Source organism: Myotis brandtii, unplaced genomic scaffold (assembly GCF_000412655.1).
Source record: "Myotis brandtii unplaced genomic scaffold, ASM41265v1 scaffold374, whole genome shotgun sequence".
Classification (NCBI taxonomy): Eukaryota; Metazoa; Chordata; class Mammalia; order Chiroptera; family Vespertilionidae; genus Myotis; species Myotis brandtii.
The window spans coordinates 912,651-926,862 of NW_005364372.1; the positions used below are offsets into that span (position 1 = coordinate 912,651).

The window sequence follows — 14,212 nt, forward strand, 5'->3', positions numbered from 1 at the left end:
ATGGTACACTTTAAATGGTGAATTGTTTGATATGTACATTATATCGTAATAAAGCTATTATGTACATAAAAAACCATATATAAACAAACATATCATAATGCTTTTTACAGTTGTTTTCATTTAAACATTTTTTAGTGTTTAAGATTATACAACTCCCATACAGAGAAAACAAAATTAAAACAGGAACACTGCTTCACAAATTTTAAAAAAATCATTAACACATCTAAAATAAAGAATGAATAGAACTTAGTCTGTTTTGTTAAAAAATATTTAATATTACCAGATAAAAACATTGATGGTGACAGCTTTATATAGTTCATTCCATACATTTCATAATGTAAACGGGCAAAACATTAGTAGGAAGAAATGAGTAGATGGGTTTGTGAAAGACTTGTTGACTTTACAAAAGCAATAATAGATGACAAATATGCAATTCAAATTATTACAAAACTTTTAGATACAATGGGATCAAATATCTCTGATGTATCTTGCTAAGGAAAAGAAATCATGTACCTTTTAATCCATTAGAAGTTCAAAATCTAATTTGTTGCAGGAGCCACAGTGAAATGAGACAAGGGGAAAAATGGTGAGTGACTGCTAGTGAGTATGGGGTTTCTTTTTGTGGTGAAGAAAATGTTCCAAAGTTGTGGTGACAGCTGCACAACTCTGCGGATATATTAAAGACCATTGAATGGTACACTTTAAATGGTGAATTGTTTGATATGTACATTATATCTTAATAAAGCTATTATGTACATAAAAAACCGTATATAAACAAACATATCATAATGCTTTTTACAGTTGTTTTCATTTAAACATTTTTTAGTGTTTAAGATTATACAACTCCCATATAGAGAAAACAAAATTAAAATAGGAACACTGCTTCACAAATTTAAAAAAAATCATTAACACATCTAAAATAAAGAATGAATAGAACTTAGTCTGTTTTGTTAAAAAATATTTAATATTACCAGATAAAAACATTGATGGTGACAGCTTTATATAGTTCATTCCATACATTTCATAATGTAAACGGGCAAAACATTAGTAGGAAGAAATGAGTAGATGGGTTTGTGAAAGACTTGTTGACTTTACAAAAGCAATAATAGATGACAAATATGCAATTCAAATTATTACAAAACCTTTAGATACAATGGGATCAAATATCTCTGATGTATCTTGCTAAGGAAAAGAAATCATGTACCTTTTAATCCATTAGAAGTTCAAAATCAACACTGATATTGTATAATTATCAGTGCTATTCTAGTGACCTATAAATTTGCTATAAATAGGTTTATTTTTGGCTAGTCATTTTATTATAATTGGATTTTATTTGAAGTGAGGACTGAAGAGACATAATAGCTTTATTTTTGGCTAGTCATTTTATTATAACTGGATTTTATTTGAAGTGAGGACTGAAGAGACATAATCATTTTTTAAGCCCTGGGTAAAACAATGACAAATTAATAATGGGTGCTAAGCTTAACATTTCTGTTTAAAAGATGGAATATATTTAATTGGATTGAATATATTTCATCAGGAGTTTGGTACATTTTTAAGTCCCAAAATACGATTATGAAGTTTGTGAGAGTATGCGCATGCCTCGACTCACTCTGCCTTGCTTTTAAAAATGGAACACATTTGGCACTAAATGGAACAAATTCAGACAAGCAAATCTATGGGAGACTAAGCTGCTCCATACTACTCTTTAGTTCTTGACTAAACTGAAACAAACAGCCTAACTACATAGCACTTCTGTGATGTATGAAAATAGAATCTAGAGCTAAGATGAGACTGTTCACTGATGAGCCAATCTCCCACTCTGTCATAATCATAGTTACAAATGCAAAATTCATTTAAGAAAAATTCATATTTTCACCAAATGCTTAGTGTTTTTCAAGTTTTCTTGCTAGATATGTTCATGATTACGTGGACAGCTAAAATGTGGTCTTTGAATTAAGTAAGGAAATATGATTTTATAGGGATCTTTCTTTACTTGAAACTTCCTTAAAAACACACACACACACACAAAACAAAAAAAACAAAAACAAAAACAAACCAACCCAAAACCCACCAAACTAAAACTTTGTAACCAACTCTTGGAACAAAGTATTGGTGGCCATATTTTTGAGTCTCCAATAAGTCTTGAAGTCCACTCATTTTTCATGTTTCAAGGGTTTCTTCATTTGCTCCACAAGTATCAACAACACAAATTAAACAACTTGTTACTGGAAAAGCTCGAACTTTGGAGTTGGCAAACCATTTATCTGTTTCAGTATTATATTCAAGGATGTGTCCCAATCGACCCACACCTTGAAAACCAGCCAAGACATAAACTATAGAGCCAACTGCTGCACACTTCACTGTTACACCCTTCCATGGCATCGGTGAGACCATCTTCCATTCATTTAACTTAATATCATAATATTCCACATTGTCCAGGCCACCTTCAAAAGAATAAAACAACATGAACTACATGAACAATTCTAAGATCTCTTAAAGTAATAATTCTTTTCATTTTTCTAACATTTTATTATGATAATGTTCAAGCGTGCAGAAAAGGTGTAAGAATCTTATAATGCCCACACATCTATTCTTACCTTAACACAACAGACAGTTAATTTTTGTCATTTTAGAATCATAAACATTTAATTATGAAAATTAAAATAAAGTAAAAAAGTAAACCAATCTGTGGATTTTCCTGTTGATTAACTTTAAATCTAATTATTCAAATGTCCCACTTTGTCCTTGTACTATTTATCTTTCAGCAGTTTATGGAAAATAGCAATGAATAGAGATAGGAGAAGGGAAAGAAGTAATTTTATTGTTACATTTAAGTAATGCTCAAAGGTGCTGACTAAAATGAGGTTTGTGGAATAATCTATAGATTCAGTCCAGAGTCTCCATTATTTAAAGCAATTATTTAAGATTTTAGTACATTATTTAAGAAAATAAAGCTCTGGCCAGTATGGCTCAGTTGGCTGGGCATTGTCCAACCAAAAAGGTTGCTAGCCCTAGCCAGTTTGGCTCAGTGGATACAGTGTCCGCCTGGGGACAGAAGGGCCCCTGGTTCGATTCTGATCAAGGGCACATGCCTGGGTTTCGGCTTGATCCCCAGTAGGGGGCATGCAGGAGGCAGCCAATCAATGATTCTCATCATTGATGTTTCTATCTCTCTTTCTATCTCTCTTCCTCTCTGAAATCAATAAAAGTATATTATATATATTTAAAAAAAGGTTGCCAGTTCGATTCCCAGTCAGGGCACAAGCCTGGGTTGGAGGCTCAAGGGGGGGTATAGGAGCCAGCCACCAATTGATGTGTCACTCTCTCTCCCCCTCTCCCTTCCTCTATCTCTAAAAATCAATTAAAAATCTTAAAAAAAAAATAAGGTCAAATTTACTCATTTAATAAAATAGTAATACTAATATTTTCATGCAATGTTTAAAAATGTTAGGAAAGTTTGCCATTCAGAGCCTGGATACAAGTCATAAAACTTGTACTTTAAAAAGTTTTTTAAAAGTTCAAATATTTCTATTATTCAATAGTTCTTAAAACTAGTGATACCAAACCCCAGAGAATATTTAGAAATGTGTAGAAGCCGTCTGGGACTGTTACAATGACTGATGGCCATTACCCACATTTCATGGAAAAGGATGTTAAATGTACTCCAATGTTTCTATCTACACTAATAAAAGAGAAACACGCAAATTGGTGTCACTCCGCTACACCCACCAACCAATCAGAGCAAATTAACCCAACAAAGATGGCGGTTAATTTGCATATGCAGTGGAGTGAAGACTGAAGACCGGGTCCTGGGTGCCGGAGGAAAACCGGTGCTGGCAGCCAGGGGAAGGAAGGCCTATTGCACGAATCTTCGTGCAACAGGCTTCTAGTAACCTATAAACCATAAAAATAAGTATAATGATGTATTGGATAAACTCTTATATTTAGATTTTAAGAAATGTTTCCATAATTTAAGATAAGGAAGTATCATCAAACTCATTGGGAAAGTTTAACAGTGAATTAACACCACCACACACCTAAGCCATTCTGACCGCCCACAGCAAATATCTTATCTTTCACAAACACCAGTCCATGATTCTTCCTGGCCTCAATCATTGGACACAGCTCAGTCCATCTGAAAAAATAAAAGAAAGTTTTTAGTGTACTGTTCACACACAATATTAATTTATAAAAAAGATCTGTTATCCCAACTAAGTGCTCACTTACCAGTCACACGCGCGCACACACACACACACCCCCGGAAGGCTAGAAAACAAAAGCTTTACAGTGGTTTTAATTTATTTATAGGTGGGTAAATACAGATTTTATTCCCTTCAACTCTAATAGGATATGACATATAGGACATATTTGAGATTATTAACATGTCTTTGGAAGAAATCCATTTCCTGTAGTTCACAATAACTTGTAAAATGATAACAAAAAACAAGGGAAAGGTACATAAGAGACTATAAAGCACAAACACTGTCACATGTGGTTTTAATTAATATTTACATATGAATAAGTAAAACAAATTTATTATGGGCCTCTAGCACCAGCAAATTAGTAGTATCTATTACTATTCACATGTTCATCTTCAAATTTACACTTAGGACTTTAGCCAGCCCTAGTAACAAAAGTGCTATCATTCTGTTAAGTTTAATAACTTATTAGTATGTTGCTGTGTTCACAGCCACTACAACAAATACTGAGATTGAGTTATAAATGTGGATACAAGTGTTGAAGGACACTAATTCACAGGTAACAGCATTATATTCATACACATCATAGACAATGTGATTAGCTGTTTTTTTTCTGAGATTCAATCTCTTCTTTTGCATATACTCTCATATACACAATTGACATTTGTGTTTGTGAAGATGGTACTGGCACACAGAGGTTGTGTGCATAATAGCTAATAACTAAAATACTCCAATCAACAACAAAAGAAAAAAACTGGCATAAGTGTTAACTCTCCAGTATGGTTATTTCTATTTCTTCTTTTAAACATGTAATAAATGTAACTTTTAAAAACATAATTAAGGCATAATGATTAACTATGAAATAGTAGTAACTTATTTGTTGCCTTATATTTATTTTTAAAAAAGTGGTTTGGCAGTCACCACTCTCATTTTCAGAGTACTCTGTAAGGTGAGGTTGGCAACGCTAAACACATATGCCCGTCCAGGTGAAAGACCAGCACACAGCTTGGAAGTGGGAGAACCAGCACCAGGCCTCCACTGCCTCTCTATGCAGTGAGCTTTATAGAGTAAGCTATCCAAGTACAATCAACACAATATTTGATTTGGAAAAATTGCTTTGATATAAAGCCCTTTCTTCTTCAAATATGTCCATGGTATAAAGGGCATGTTTTTATGTATATACTAGAGGCCTGGTGCACAAAATTTGTGCAAGGGTGTGTGTGTGTGTGGGGTCCCTCAGCCCGGCCTGCACCCTCAGGGAATGTCTGACTGCCAGTTTGCGGGTTTGTGGGTCTGCGGTAGGCGACTGGTGGGGCACTCGCTGGCCGGACCCGCCCCCCCGATCGCCGCCGCCACTGCTGCCTGTTGGTTGCCTCCCTCTAGGAGGGCAGATGTTTGCCCCTTGATGGTCAGTACGCATCATAGCGACCAGTCGTTCCACTGTTTGGTCAATTTGCATATTAGGATTTTATTATATAGGATAAGTTTCCTGAAGGTTTAGAATTACGGAAGTTTCACAAAACACTTTTCTTAAAATTCTGACTGCAGAGGTTTTATTCCAGACCTTCCAATTAAACACAGTCTAGTTACAAAATACTTAAGAAAACTGTCAAAACTGGGAAGAAAATTTTGTAAAAAACATGGATGGACAGATCACAGTAGAAAGAAAATCTTAGTAATATATAACTTACTTTTCATTTTGAGAGTTGGATAATTATAGTCACACTCTTTTTTCACTTAAGAAAATTTAAGGGCATTGAAGAGGATACGAAAAATTCAAATTTAACATACAAGCTCAATATATACAAAAAATGCTAAGTTGTATAAATTTTAAAATATTCCCTAAACTGAATATAATCACCTAGTTTTTTAAAAAAAATTGAGGTTACAGAATTCCTTTAATGTTTTCTCTGCTAATATGAACAAGAATATAGTATTGATTTACATTGATACTGCCTGAACAAATTTAGAAGCCCGGAGTTTATATGGTATGGGTCCTACTTTAAGAGATTTTTTTAGAGATGAAAAAAGAATTAGGCAGCAGGATGAATGAGACTAGTTTTCCAATTAGTATGCTGCAACACTTTTTGAGCACAGGGCTTATGGGAGGTAAAGTAGAGACTGATCTAGGAGGGAGGACAGCTGATATACACCCCTGTGGTGTGGGGCAAAAAGGGGTAGGTAGATAGTTGAATTGGTGGATGATAAGATGAGGATAAGCCAGTGTGCTCTGGAAAGTACAAAGGTACATTTTGAAAGGAGTAATAAATCTGGATGATTTCAAGAGATTGCCTAGTCTCAACACTGGGCAAAAGACAAATTTCAAGATACACTGCACTCAATTCTATTTTTAACACTGGTAACCAGATGAACAAAATATGAGTAAACAAACTATTGTTAACTGCATTTTTGCTTGGTAAAGGAGTTACTGATTATGCTTCTTTAAACCCTTTAAAAGCAGATGGGAAGCATAAATAAATAAATGCACATGACTGGTCATATTTTATAATTAAATTGTTACTCTTAATTAAAAAAAAAAGCAGCAGCTGGAGTGGAAGACTTCTATGTTTTGTAGTCTGGCAATATTTCCTAAATATAAAACTTGAGCACAAGAGAGTTGGTGCCGCTCTTTGGCATAACATTTCAGTTGAACATATTTACCCAATATCTTGTTCTGGGTAAAGGAAGAATAATCCTTTCAAAAAGCAGGTGAATTTTCTTATTGAAGTTCTTGGGATATTTTTGAGTATCACTAGGATATCATCTGTGTTCATGTCCTCACTAGTTCCATGTCATTGTACTTATCACTGCCTTTACTATTAAATAATTAGCATATTTCCTCTGGCTACATTCAATGGGTTTCATTATTAATTACAAGATCAGAAAAACTGGCTAATCATTTATTTCTTTAGCATTTTGCTTTTCAAAAACCAGTTGATTTAAGAATAATTTTGTTTAATAAAAATGAATCTAAACATACTTTCCTAAGCACAAAACTCACAAAAGGCATTATACCTAGGGTTATGATTTATTAATATTTTTAATTAAACATATATTTCTCAATTAAAGGCAAATTTACTACTGATCCTAATTTCCCCCCTCCTCCCCTACATTTCCTGACCTCTAAAAGAAGTTATTTCATGAGTTTGATCAAGCAGTCAGACTTGTCTCATCATTCATAGACATTCACTGCCTACAAGGAGGAAGAGAAAGAGAGGGGCTGCCACAGGGTATAAACTGAAGCCATTTCTTAAGGTGCAGAGAAAGGGTCCAGGCTGTAAACATTTAAAACTGTGTGTACATTCTTACTATTAGAGCTAAATTCTCCTGTTGGGCTCTTTTTGACACATCTTTCACTGAGCTTACAGGATACAATACTGTGAAATAGAATTTTAAATCCATACATACGTTTCTGTGGCAGGATCATAAACTTCACAGGAATTCAACACTCGGCCAGAAACATTGTTCCCTAAACTTCCACCGCAAACATAGATTAGGCCATTGGCTTCCACCATGCCGTGGCTGCAGCGCTGGGTCAGCATGCTGGGCTTGGTGTGCCAGCTCTCAGTTCTTGTGTCGTAACACTCAAATAAATACAGAGCCGAGTTTCCTGGAAAAGAAGAAGGCCTGTCATGTTCGATGGAGTGTGTGTGCAGGCTCGGAGCGAGCTGACTGCAGAGGGAGTCAGTCACTGGAAGAAAGAATTTACAGAGTCTTTTCTAGACTCAACAACAGCAACACAATGCAGGAATCGTTGGTACAGACCTTGGAAAATATTCACAGAAGGATGTGTGGAGAGACTTAGATATTGTAATTACATCTTAGGAAAAGATTTGGTTTGATTTCAAAAGAAAATTAAATAAGGAACTTTATGGATGTCCTCCAGCCCAGTGGTGCATGATGGGAATTATCCAAACTTGAAATGTTTATATAGAGGGGAAAAAGCATACCTATTTACAGGTGATAAACCCATGCCTTAAAATATGAAAACTACTATCTGATAATATTCTGAGGCTTACCATATAATATTCTATGACAGCCACTGCACCACTAACAATACTACTCTTCCTGACTTCTCTCGGTGGTTGTATGGTAAGCCCTGAGAAGTCATGCTGGTCCATTCTTGAGTATATTATTAAGGTACCGTTGTATGTTTCAGTGGTTGAACATTGACTCAGGAACCAAAAGGTCCTCCAGTTCGATTCCCCATCAGGGGACATGCCTGGGTTGTGGGCTCGTTCCCCAGGGGGGGGTGTGCAGGAGGCAGCCAATCCATGATGTTCCTCTCTCAACGATGTTTCTATTTCTCTATCCCTCTCCTTCCCTCTCTCTCTAAAAATTAATAACAACACATTTTTAAAAAACCGGACATATTTTTTAAAAAATGGACATAATCTAGGAAGTTGAAGCTCTTTTAAAGTACTGATTCATAAATAAGGTAAGCCGTCAGGGAAATGGGCTCTAAAATGTAACATATCCATTTAAATTATGTCAAAAAATATCTGGATAAATAACACCAACTGTTTATTTAAATATGAAAGCCAAGGTACTTGGCTTTAAAACACATGCCCCAAACAAAAACACTGAGAAAGTCCTTACCGACTTCAGAACCTCCAGATGTATAGATTTTGCCCTCTGCGGCACAGGCAGCGAGGCTGTCTCTAGGTGTTGGGGGGCCCAGTTTGGAATACCAGCTATCCTTCACCACATTATAGCAGTCCATTCGTTTTATGGGGAAGAGCTGAGAGCCACCCAAAATGTATACAACATTGTCCCAAAACACGCATGCTGCATCTCTTCGTTTTTCAAAGGGGCAGCGGATGTCCGTCCAGCTATAATCCTGTAACAGGAAAGGACAGGAAGCTTTCAGTAACAGAAAAGTATAATTGAAATGGATAAAGACATAGTTGAGAAAATACAAAACACAAGAATATGTTAATTTACTAGAATACATATAAAAATGTTTGGCTTGAGACTATTATCTAATCGTGTGATTTTTTTCCAGAATGTTGGCAGAGGGCAAGAAGAAGACAGTGGCTGCTTTGGGTCTTTTCTGGCTCTAAAATAAACTTTAATGCACCTAGATGTATTGTCATCACTCAGTCTTCCATTCTTTCTGTTACTGAGGATAATAATACAGGAAAATTCTAAAATAAGCAAAGTATGCCCTAACCGGTTTGGCTCAGTGGATAGAGCGTCGGCCTGCGGACTGAAAGGTCCCAGGTTCGATTCCGGTCAAGGGAATGTACCTTGGTTGCGGGCACATCCCCAGTAGGAGGTGTGCAGGAGGCGGCTGATCGATGTTTCTCTCTCATTGATGTTTCTGACTCTCTATCTATTTCCCTTCCTCTCTGTAAAAAAATCAATAAAATATATAAAAAATAAAATAAAATAAATAAGCAAAGTAGTTTGTTATTTAAAAACAAAACAAGACAGAGTGACTTCATGCAGATGGGACTTGGTCGGAAGGGCCAGGAGAGCTCTCCTCATCGAGAAGGATGAAGCTGGAAGGGATTTTGCCCTCCTGTCACAAGCCATAGCCCAGACACTTCAGCCTATAAGAATTGGGTCAGTGTTTACTGCTGTGACCGGGGCTTGGAGGGTACTGTTTCGTTAGGCTCTGAAATTGTGCTCTTCATTAAACCTCCGCGGGAAAAGTGCGTGTCATTGACTGAATTTGTCAACCTGCGACTCGAAGTCAGAGTCCTTGTAGTTTTCAAGTAATATCCCAGAGAAGCCTTCGCTTCAGCTCTTGCTTTACATTGTCTCTGTATTTTTTAAAAAATATATTTTATTGATTTTTTACAGAGAGGAAGGAAGAGGGATAGAGAGTTAGAAACATCAATGAGAGAGAAACATCGATCAGCTGCCTCCTGCACACCCCTACTGGGGATGTGCCCGAAACCAAGGTACATGCCCTTGACCAGAATGGAACCTGGGACCTTTCAGTCCGCAGGCCGACGCTTCATCCACTGAGCCAAACCGGTCAGGGCCCCCTCCCACTTCTTAGAGCAAAGTTGAAGCCCTCACAAGGCATTACCTGCTCCCCGTGATTTACGTGTTCTCCCCACCTCCTTGCAGCACCGTTACCTCTGATGCATTTCTCTTTGCTCCCTGCGATCCAGCCACACTGGCCTCCTGTCTGGCCCATGCACGTGCCAGGCGTGCTCCTGCCCCAGGGCCTTTGCCCTGGCTATTTCCTCCCCGGAACTGCTGCTTCCAGTGTCTACGTGGCTTTCAGTCACCTCACCTTCCTCAGGGGAGGCCTTCCCTGGTTACTCTCTTGCAAATGGCAACTTCCCTCCCTCCGATTCCCCATCAGGCTTTAGTTTTCAGCAGTACTCACCACTTTCCAATTAAATTATTACTATTTTTAAAACTTAAACTCTAGTAAAATGTAAGCTTCGTAAAAACCATGGGTGTCTTGACATGGCGGTGGGTCCAGTATAGTTCCAGACACATAGTGAATTTAAATTGAAAAAAAAAAATAAATAAAAATAAAAATAAAAACAAAACAAAACAACTTTTCTTCAAGTGTAAATATCTTCATCCTTTCCCTGCCAGATGTATAGAGTTATAAAGAATCAGTGGTTGCCCTGGCCAGAGTGGCTCGGTTGGTTGGAGCATCTTCCTGTACACTGAGGGTGATGGGCTCAATCCCCAGTTGGGTGTGTACAGAAGGCAACCAACTGCTGCAATATTCTCTCTCTCTCTCTCTCTCTCTCTCTCTCTCTCTCTCTCAAATCAATAGAAAACATATCCTCAGGCGAGGATTTAAAAAAAGAAAAAGAAAAAAGAATCAATGGTTAATATGAAGTTTAAACTGCCATTATCCTACCGATGTCTAAAGCTAGAAGGTATTTTAGAGACTTCTGTGAGATATTTTCTGTAAATATAGAGTTGAGCCAGTGTAGTCAGCCAGATGCTTAAAGCCATGACATTTACTATGAAATACTTGAGTATGGTAGTTCTCCATTATCCATGATGGATTTGTTCCAAGAGCCCCAGTGAATGCCTGAAACTGTGGATAGTACTAAATCCTATATACACTATGTTTTTTCCTATGCATACATATGATAAAGTTTAATTGATAAATTAGGCACAGTAAGGGATTAACAATAACAATAAAATAGAATTATAATATAATGTAAAATCTAACTGAATGTGGAATCTTCTCAAAATATCTTAAAAAAAATTTATCCTCATCCAAGGATATTTTTCTCATTGATTTTTACATAGACTGGAAGGGAGGGAGGAAGAAGGTGGCAGCAAGAGTGAAAGGGGGGCCGAAACCGGTTTGGCTCAGTGGATAGAGCATCAGCCTGCGGACTGAAAGGTCCCAGGTTCGATTCCGGTCAAGGGCATGTACCTGGGTTGCGGGCACATCCCCAGTAGGAGGTGTGCAGGAGGCAGCTGATCGATGTTTCTCTCTCATCGATGTTTCTAACTCTCTATCTCTCTCCCTTCCTCTCTGTAAAAAATCAATAAAACATATTAAAAAAAAATTTAAAAAAAAAAAAGAGTGAAAGGGGGGAGGGTGGGGAGAAATACTGATGTGAGAGAGACACATCGATTGGTTGCCTCCTGCTCTCGCCCCAACCAGGGCCAGGGATTGAACCTGCAACTGAGGTATGTGCCCTTGACCAGAATCGAATCCGGGACCCGTCAGTCTGAGGGCCAATGCTCTAACCACTGAGAAAACCCGGCCAGGGCTCAAAATATCTTATTGTACTGTACTAACTTTTCTTGTGATGATGTGAGAAGATACAAAATTTATGTGAGGAGATGGAGTGAGGTGAACGACATAGGCATTGTGACGTAGCATTAAGCTACTATTGACTTTCTGACTATACATCAAAAGGAGGATCATCTAGCCATGGCTAATGAATTGTTTATTTCTGCAATTTTTCCATTTAATATTTTCAGACCATGGTTGACTGCAGGTAATTGAAATGACAGAAAGTGAAACCACAAACAAGGGGCACTATTGTAATCTATTCGGAGTAGTCTTGGAAACTCACTTTTTTCTTCCCAATGATTAGAAATTGGCACCTATCAGGGCTTCACAATGAGGGCTGTTCATAGCACTCTTTCCTCACTATGTTTGATGACATCCAAGGACACCTGTGCCCTTTTTCTATGTAAATGTCTGGGGGAATGAACCCATAGGTACGGTACCTATGATCCTCCCTTTCTGAGCAAGGAAGCTATAGTGTTCCTGCTGTTTTCTGAAAATGGCTGGAAATAATTAGGGTCAGACAGAAAGCCAAACAATTCCCAACCTCACCAAGTAAAGCAGTGTGTGTGATTACTAATGTTTAGTTCCCTTTGGGAAAAGATATCAAGTGATATCTCTGATGCTAGTATCCCGTGTCTCAAGCATTCGTCAGATCAGAGCAAAGTACCATAGGAAATGTTTTATTAAGGTTTCTTAGCAAAAGGAAGAGTCCCTGATAGAGAAAACCTTGACTTCTAGTGTTGATAAACATTCTGCTTTTTAGGTGACCAGAAAAACAGAACCTTAATCTAATTTTTATTCTCAAATTAGGATCTATGTGTCCTCCTGGGTTACTGTGTGGTATGTGTATTGGTAAGCACACAAAACTACAGGATAAACATAACACTTTCCCAAAACTTCAGTTTTCCTCAATGGACATTGAAAAATGGGGGGAAATATATATATTTTTTTTCCTTAGGGAAACTACATACCACAGAATGAAAAATAAAAAGAGAGAAAACAATGACTATATGCTACAGGGAGCGAATCCCTCAAAAGTAAACTAATGGTTCTCTTACATATTCTGCAGATCTACTCATAATTACTATCTCACCAAGCTCATTAGCAGAGAAATACAATTTCATTACTAAGATAAATTGTTAGCTCAGTGAATCTCAAGTCTTACCACTCTTACATCCAACTTATATTTATTAGAAAGCAAGATGGCAACTTTTCCATAGTTTCTAAAGATGTCCTCAAGAACACTGTTTCCATGCTCTTACTTATTTAATTTAGGGTGAGAAAACTGGTCATATATCCTTTTAATGATCTCCAAGACCTGCTAACTCTTCAAATTAAAAATAACTGCCCATGTAGAAGCTGGGATTAAAACAAACAAAATACTTTTTCTTTTAGCTAGATGAGCTTAAACACTTAGACATTAGGATATGAGGTTCCAAAGAATGAATTCCAGAGTATGGTAACTGAATAGTTCTAACTTTCTAATACTACTCAGGGATTTGAGTAGGGAATTAATGGGTGCTCATAGGTACCTGTCACACAGGGCTTTGTTAGGCTTCAGATTTAACAATTAAAATAAAATTGCTCTCTTGAAATTATAAGCCCATGAGGAAAGTAGTACATGTGTGACACAGGACAAGGCACATGCTTCTGTTTACTTGCAATCTGGGCTATAATTTCTCCAGAAATCGTCAAGATTTTAAATTTTCCAAATACTGTCATTGGTCACTGTACATGTTAGACACTATGCTTGATAAATACTAGCTATCCTATATAATAAAGGGCTAATATGCAAATCGACCAAATGGCAGAAGGACCGGTCGCTATGACATGTACTGACCACCAGGGGGCAGATGCTCAATGCAGGAGCTGCCCCTGGTGGTCAGTGAGCTCCCACAGGGGGAGCGCCGCTCAGCCAGAAGCTGGGCTCACAGCTGGCGAACGCAGTGGTGGTGGGAGCCTCTCCCACCTCCGCGGCAGTCGGACATCCCCCGGGGGCTCTCAGACTGCGAGAGGGTGCAGCCTGAACTGAGGGACCCCCACCCCTGGAGTGCACGATTTTCGTGCTTCGGGCTTCTAGTATATAATATTCTGCTTAATTGTTCATCTTCTAGGCAGAAAGTAAAATGATCTTTGCAATAATTTTTTTTTAATTTCTTTTTTTTAAATGCTCTGCACTTAGATTTTTTTTTAGTAAGTTTTTATTCATTTCAGAGATGAAGGGAGAGGGAGAGAGAAACATTTCTGATGAGAGAGAATCACTGATCAGCTG

At 37.5% G+C, this 14,212-nt stretch overlaps 1 protein-coding gene and 2 long non-coding RNA genes across 7 annotated transcripts in view; 1 reads left to right on the forward strand and 2 right to left on the reverse strand.

The window, feature by feature from the left end:
- Positions 1 to 250: 250 nt before the first annotated feature.
- LOC106727139 lies at positions 251 to 1,262 on the reverse strand. The gene is made up of 2 exons (XR_001363296.1): positions 1,205 to 1,262; positions 251 to 513 (listed from the first exon to the last, which is right to left on the reverse strand). It is a non-coding gene; the product is annotated as an uncharacterized LOC106727139 (long non-coding RNA).
- Positions 1,257 to 2,038, forward strand: LOC106727138. The gene is made up of 2 exons (XR_001363295.1): positions 1,257 to 1,292; positions 1,363 to 2,038. It is a non-coding gene; the product is annotated as an uncharacterized LOC106727138 (long non-coding RNA).
- The window catches only part of KLHL7 (kelch-like family member 7), a 47,684-nt gene continuing 35,179 nt past the window's right edge, over positions 1,708 to 14,212 (reverse strand). For all 5 annotated transcript variants that reach the window (XM_005872283.2, XM_014544632.1, XM_005872285.2 and 2 more), the window contains 4 exons: positions 8,802 to 9,042; positions 7,611 to 7,812; positions 4,041 to 4,138; positions 1,708 to 2,447 (listed from right to left, as the gene is read on the reverse strand). In XM_005872283.2, coding sequence (XP_005872345.1) covers positions 2,164 to 2,447; positions 4,041 to 4,138; positions 7,611 to 7,812; positions 8,802 to 9,042 — 825 coding nt within the window. In that variant the 3' untranslated portion in view covers positions 1,708 to 2,163. The remainder of the gene's footprint in view (positions 2,448 to 4,040; positions 4,139 to 7,610; positions 7,813 to 8,801; positions 9,043 to 14,212) is intronic.